At 46.6% G+C, this 7380-nt stretch overlaps 1 protein-coding gene across 1 annotated transcript in view; it reads left to right on the top strand.

The window, feature by feature from the left end:
* col28a1a (collagen, type XXVIII, alpha 1a) overlaps nucleotides 1-4557 on the top strand; it is a gene marked incomplete at both ends in the record, with an annotated part of 39903 nt that extends 35346 nt beyond the window's left edge. Inside the window, 5 exons of the mRNA XM_080859198.1 lie at nucleotides 156-373; nucleotides 748-1087; nucleotides 2007-2269; nucleotides 2815-3130; nucleotides 4385-4557. Of these exons, the coding sequence (XP_080715324.1) occupies nucleotides 156-373; nucleotides 748-1087; nucleotides 2007-2269; nucleotides 2815-3130; nucleotides 4385-4557 (1310 nt within the window). The remainder of the gene's footprint in view (nucleotides 1-155; nucleotides 374-747; nucleotides 1088-2006; nucleotides 2270-2814; nucleotides 3131-4384) is intronic.
* Nucleotides 4558-7380: the final 2823 nt, after the last annotated feature.

Raw genomic sequence — 7380 nt, 5'->3', positions numbered from 1 at the left:
AGGCTGCGGTATTAACACTTAAAGAGTCATATTGCTGTGTCCTCTGTTGCTAGGCTGCGGAATTAACACTTAAAGAGTCATTCTGCTGTGTCCTCTGTTGCTAGGCTGCGGAATTAACACTTAAAGAGTCATTCTGCTGTGTCCTCTGTTGCTAGGCTGCGGTATCCGTTGCCGTGACAGCCCTCTGGAGCTGGTGTTTGTGATTGACAGCTCGGAGAGCGTGGGTCCAGAGAACTTCGAGGTGGTGAAGGACTTTGTGAACGCGCTGGTGGACCGTGCGGCGGTGAGTCGGGAGGCGACCCGGGTCGGAGTGGTTCTGTACAGCCATGTGGACCTGGTGGTGGTCAGCCTGCAGCAGAACCTGGGCCGGCAGGTAGGGTGCATCAAAGTGACACAGAGACTCTCACACACACACACACACACACACACACACACACACACACACACACACACACACACACACACACACACACACACACACACAGACACACACACACACACACACACACACACTGTCTGTTGTTGGGTCCTGCTGGGTTTTGATTAGATGTAAATCCCACTAAGATGATCTCACCCAAAAATGTGTTTTCACCTTTTCTCTCTCGCTCGCTCAAACACACACACACACACACACACACACACACACACACACACACTCACACACACACACACACACACACACACTCACACTCACACACACACACACACACACACACACACACACACACACACACACCCTACCGGCAGGAGGACGTGAAGGCGGCCGTGAGAAAGATGCCCTACCTGGGCGAGGGTACCTTCACGGGCAGCGCCCTGCGGACCGCCACGGAGCTGTTCCAGGCGGCGCGGCCCGGCGTGCGCAGGGTGGCGCTGGTGCTCACGGACGGGCAGGCGGACCGGCGTGACGCGGTGAAGCTGGAGGACGCGGCCGAGCAGGCGCACGCCGCCGGGGTGGAGGTGTTCGTCATCGGCGTGGTGAACAGGAACGACCCGCAGTACGCCGACTTTGCCAACGAGATGAACATCATGGCCTCCGAGCCATACCAGGAGCATGTCTACCTCATCGATGACTTCACCACCCTCCCCAGTGAGTCACACACACACACACACACACACACACACACACACACACACACACACAACCAAGAGCATGTCTTTCTCATTGACGACTTTACAACCCTCCCCAGTGAGTCACACACACACACACACACACACACACACACACACACACACACACACACACACACACACACACAACCAAGAGCATGTCTATCTCATTGACAACTTCACCACCCTCCCCAGTGAGTTACACATACACACACACACACACACACACACACGCACACACACAACCAAGAGCATGTCTATCTCATTGACAACTTTACAACCCTCCCCAGTGAGTCACACACACACACACACACACACACACACACACACACACACACACACACACACACACACACACACACAACCAAGAGCATGTCTATCTCATTGACAACTTCACCACCCTCCCCAGTGAGTTACACATACACACACACACACACACACACACGCACACACACAACCAAGAGCATGTCTATCTCATTGACAACTTTACAACCCTCCCCAGTGAGTTACACACACGCAGTAGCTGCCATGCAAATGTGCTAATCATGGTAGTAACTGCTAATGCTAATGTGCTATTCGTAGCAGTAGCTGCTATGCTAATGGTTGTCCATAGCAGTAGCTGTAATGCTAATGTGCTATTCTTAGCAGTAGCTGCCATGCTAATGGTTGTCCATAGCAGTAGCTGTCATGCTAATGTGCTATTCGTAGCAGTAGCTGCCATGCTAATGGTTGTCCATGCTAATGGGTGTCCGTAGCAGTAGCTGCCATGCTAATGCTATGCTAATGGGTGTCCATAGCAGTAGCTGCCATGCTAATACTATGCTAATGTGCTATTCGTAGCAGTAGCTGCCATTCTAATGCTATGCTTATGGTTATCCATGCTCTTCTCCCTGTAACAGCGCTGGAGAGTAAACTCCTCAGCAGGATCTGTGAGCATGACGACGGCTCCCTGTTCCGGCCCGTCCCAAACTTCCTGTACCCCAACGGCCACAGCCCTTCCCCCGGCAGGACGGACAAACCTGCCTACGACAGTGACCTCTATCGTCCCGACAACGACCTCTACAGACCTGACAATGTCCCCTATCGTCCTGACAACGACCTCTATCGGCCTAACAATAAGCCCTATCGACCTGATAGCGAGCTCAACCACCCTGACAAACAGGTGAGCAGAGGGTAGCGAGCCCTTCCAACCTGACAAACAGGTGAGCAGAGGGTAATTCGTTTGGTTGCGACTAAAAAAGCGAACTCAGCTTATGGTGAGAGTTTATCCGTAGCAAACCCAGAGGGTTAATCTGAAGTGGCTTGATGAAGGTCAAAGGTCAAGCGCACACACACACACACTCTTATGCATGATTGGGTTCCAATGACACTGAAGAGAAGAGTGTCCTGTGTCCCTCCATATGTGTGTGTTCAAGGGTGTCGTGTGTGCCAAACCTGACAAAGGTCTTAATTTAAAAAAAATGTATGGCAGAAAAGCCAATCCAAACAGACCAATGGGGACCTGTCCAATCATGCACAGCCTAATTGTGACTGATCAGCAGCCGTCCAATCATACGCAGCCTAATTGTGACTGATCAGCAGCCGTCCAATCATACGCAGCCTTATTGTGACTGATCAGCAGCCGTCCAATCATACGCAGCCTCATTGTGACTGATCAGCAGACGTCCAATCATACGCAGCCTAATTGTGACTCTGTTTCCCTCCCAGCCACAGCCTCCAGTGGGGCCAGAGCGTCCTCCATTCCCAGAGCGCTCGCCATTCCCCGATCGCTCACCGACATTCCCAGATGGCACGCTAGCCGAGAACGAGATCGAGATCGACATCGGCCACACCCCCTCCCTGTACGAGGAGCCAATCGATGAGTTCCCTGAGATCACTATGGAGTCACCTCGAGAGGTCTTGTCGGAGGTCGTTGCCATGGTTGTGCCCCAGACGCCCACTAACTGGCACTCGGACCCAGCAACCCCCCCTCCTGTGCCCGCCCGCTCCTCACCCCCCCAACTAGCGGACGGATTAGTGCAGGGTAGGTGGTTCTCCATACACACACACACACAGACCACACTATACTCTCATCAATTGGGATTTTAAGACACACATAAACACACCACATACACACACAAACACACACACACACTATACTCTCATCAATTGGGATTTTAAGACACACACACACACACCACCTACACACACAAACACACACACACACTATACTCTCATCAATATGGATTATAATTTACTTATCATAACATCTCAAGCATTCAACTGTAGCAAGCATATCAATAACATGACACATAACATGAATGAGTACTATAATATCAAAATGAAAATGAAGTGAAGTTAGAAGTATTTGGTGCATATTATGCAGTTTACTGAACACTAGTTCTGATTGACATGGATGGAGCATCAGACACATCCTTACACACAGTTAGGATAGAACACCACCACTGCTCCGTTTTAACACCTGTCATAACACACCTGTCGTAACGCACCTGTCATAACACACCTGTGGTAACACACCTGTTGTAACACACCTGTCATAACACACCTGTGGTAACACACCTGTCATAACACACCTGTGGTAACACACCTGTCCTAACACACCTGTGATAACACACCTGTGTAAACACACCTGTCCTAACACACCTGTGGTAACACACCTGTCCTAACACACCTGTCATAACACACCTGTCATAACACACCTGTCATAACACACCTGTCCTAACACACCTGTCCTAACACACCTGTTGTAACACACCTGTTGTAACACACCTGTCCTAACACACCTGTGGTAACACACCTGTGGTAACACACCTGTCCTAACACACCTGTCCTATCACACCTGTAGAAACACACCTGTGGTAACACACCTGTCCTAACACACCTGTGGTAACACACCTGTCCTAACACACCTGTCCTATCACACCTGTAGTAACACACCTGTGGTAACACACCTGTCCTAACACACCTGTCCTAACACACCTGTCCTAACACACCTGTCCTAACACACCTGTAGTAACACACCTGTGGTAACACACCTGTCCTAACACACCTGTCCTAACACACCTGTAGTAACACACCTGTGGTAACACACCTGTCCTAACACACCTGTGGTAACACACCTGTCCTAACACACCTGTCCTGACACACCTGTAGTAACACACCTGTGGTAACACACCTGTGGTAACACACCTGTCCTAACACACCTGTCCTAACACACCTGTAGTAACGCACCTGTGGTAACACACCTGTCATAACACACCTGTCTGTTCCCATGCAGAGCCAGGCTGCGGTCAGGATCTGGACCCGGGCCCGTGCCGCGAGTACGTGGTCATGTGGTACTTCGACCCGGAAGCAAATGCTTGTGCCCAGTTCTGGTGGGGTGGTTGCCAGGGCAACAGGAACCGTTTTGAGTCGGAGGATCTCTGCAGGAAAGCGTGTGTAAAGACGTAACAGACATCCTGATCAATACTGTGCCTAGGGGATGGCGCAGCAGGGCGCGTCCCCTTTTGATGACGTCATACACAAGCATTAGTTGGACACACTATGAAGGGACGATGGCAGACGTCCTTTGGGAAAAGACACTGAAGCAAACACGAAGACAACCTTTAACAAAACCTTCAATGGTCTCAATATTCTGCACTTAACCTATGGGGCCTAACTCCTCTCACGGGCTGGGAAGGTTACTTTTTAAATAAAATAGGTCACAGATTACTAGTTACCCTGTTACAAATGTAATAAGTAACGTAGCTATTTTAATACTTCATCAAAGTAATCTAACATTACATTTGATTACTTTTTTTAATTACTTTTGGATTGGCAGATGAGAGGCGGTGCAAATTCAAACAAAAGAACCAATCAAAAACAACGCTTACATTTTGAGCGCATACTGCCAAATGAATGGAGCCTGCCTAGACTGCGAAAAAGATATAAAGCAACTTAAGGAATGTTATATAAAGCTTTTAACCAAAAGTAATACATTCGGATGTATTCCCTTTGTATTCAGCAACAGTTTGGATTAATAATTGAATTGCAGATTTTTTTCTCAGTAACTGCAATGGATTACAATTGCATTTATCTACTAATTTAAATACGTAACTCTTTTACATGTACAATCACATTTATCTTATAATTTAATTCCGTAGCTCCGTTACATGTAAGCAGTTACTCCCCAACCCCCACACTAGGAGATACAGGCATAACCTTCCAATATCTCTCTCTCACACACACACACACACACACACAAACACACACACACACACACACTTGCAGTATATCTGTAACCTTCCTCCGGTTCACCGTTCTTTAGAGCACACACAAGCCTTCCGTGCAGTAGAGTGTGTGCGGCTACGTGGCATTATCACCAAAGGAATATAATAATGGTGCTTTTTTTAGTTGGATGTTGTAAATACTGAGAGAATAACGTAGCTGGACGGGTCAGTACTGTTGTATAGTTGTATTGTTCTCTTAAAGATAGCGTAGCTGGACGGGTCAGTACTGTTGTATAGTTGTATTGTTCTCTTAAAGATGCCTTGAAAGCTTTGAAACACTGTGAAGTAGCCTGGGACCCAATGTGCTTCAGTCCCCATGTGTACATGTACTGACATAAAGAACAACCTTAGAAGTGGCACAGCTGTTTAACCATATATATAATAACCCCATAGATTATTCTAGAGTCACAGTCGGCCATATTTACTGTTTAACAATAATACCTGGTGACACCTGCTGACCAATTGTATTTGACTTGCCTTTACTTGTAACAGTGTCATGTGTTGTATGTACAAACTAAAGTTATAATAACTGTTGTAATGTTTGTAATATTTTAATACATTCTCACACAGTTGGCTTATCCCGTCAGAAGGTCTAACAGTCTCAATGGTGACATTAACATTGTTTTATATAAATATGTTTTCTATAAATATGTTAGAATCATGCTGAAATTAATAATAAAAAGTCCTTTAAAAACTTCTGGTGGTTTTTGTAACATTTGAAGCACAGTCCTGCACTGGACACAGCACCCTATATACCCTTACCATGTATATCCTCTCCCTATATACCAGCACTCTATACCCTCACCCTCACTGTATGTGGAATGAATGTTAATGGACATGTACTGCCCCCTGAGTTCTACTATAATGACTTATTTGTCCTAATTTCATAATGACTTTAATTTCATTGGACATATTCCTTGAGTTGTTATTAACACAACAGAGCGTCTTCTGTGTGATTAGGGGCCTGGTTGAGCAGTTTTACATGTAAATATCGAGATTCCTATTGATGTTGACTTGGATTGAAACACATCTGATGTTTGTTTTGGTTTTCAGAGTTTTTTGTTTCTTCTAAGCTGAAATAAAAGTCTAAATGGAGTGGTTTGTATGGGGGATTGTGCTATTGACATTCATTAATTCATCATCAGTTATTATTCCTACTTCTCTTGAGATTGTCACCTGTCTAAAAAGAGTTGCTGCCAACGACATTCCAAAACTGATAACAGAGTGCTTGACACATTATGTGTGACACTTTATTTGGGACGGGTTATGTGTGACAGGTTGTGTGTGATCACGGCCTAAAGAGGGAAGTTGCACATCTGTTCTATGCGCATGTCTAACAGTTGTCTGTAAACAACAACAATTAACAGTACAATTCTATAGAATCTTTGCAGCCATTTATGGAATAAAAGTTTCTATGACATCACAATTGGCTGGCAGTATAAATAGGGGCATTGAGCAGCCTCATGTCATTCTCTAAATCAGGATTTCTTTCACTTCGGAGCCTGATGCCACACACACAGGCCACTATGAACTTTGAGTGGCTAAAGACCTTTCTGCCTGCGGTTGCAACCCACTGATCTCAAAAAGAAACTGGATAGCGCATCATAATGGTTTGGGTCCGCGATAATTGACGCTCGAGCAATTTAACCGTCGCCATTTTAAAGGGACCACTTTGACACCGGCTATACATACCCTGTAAGCAAAATGACGTCCCCTAGACGTCCTGTAATGGTCTCTCTGAACGTTCTAAAAACGTAAATGTGTATGGTTCCCGTGACAACTTTAGGACGTTTTGCACGACGTTCCAAGACCGTCCCGAGGACGTTGCGGTGACAACTGGGAAACGTTTTCTATAGGTCATGGGGACGTTATGCAGGACGTTGCAAGCACCTCCCGAGGGCATTGTGGTTACGTCTGGGGAACGTGTTTCTATAGGTCCTGGGGACGTTCTGCAGGAAGTTGCAAGAACGTCCTGAGGGCATTGTGGTGACATCTGGGAAACGTG

The sequence above is a fragment of the Sprattus sprattus genome (genome assembly GCF_963457725.1).
Source record: "Sprattus sprattus genome assembly, chromosome: 20".
Classification (NCBI taxonomy): domain Eukaryota; kingdom Metazoa; phylum Chordata; class Actinopteri; order Clupeiformes; family Clupeidae; genus Sprattus; species Sprattus sprattus.
The sequence above is the reverse complement of the archived record's forward strand: the minus strand, read 5'-3'. Positions and strand labels throughout refer to the sequence as shown.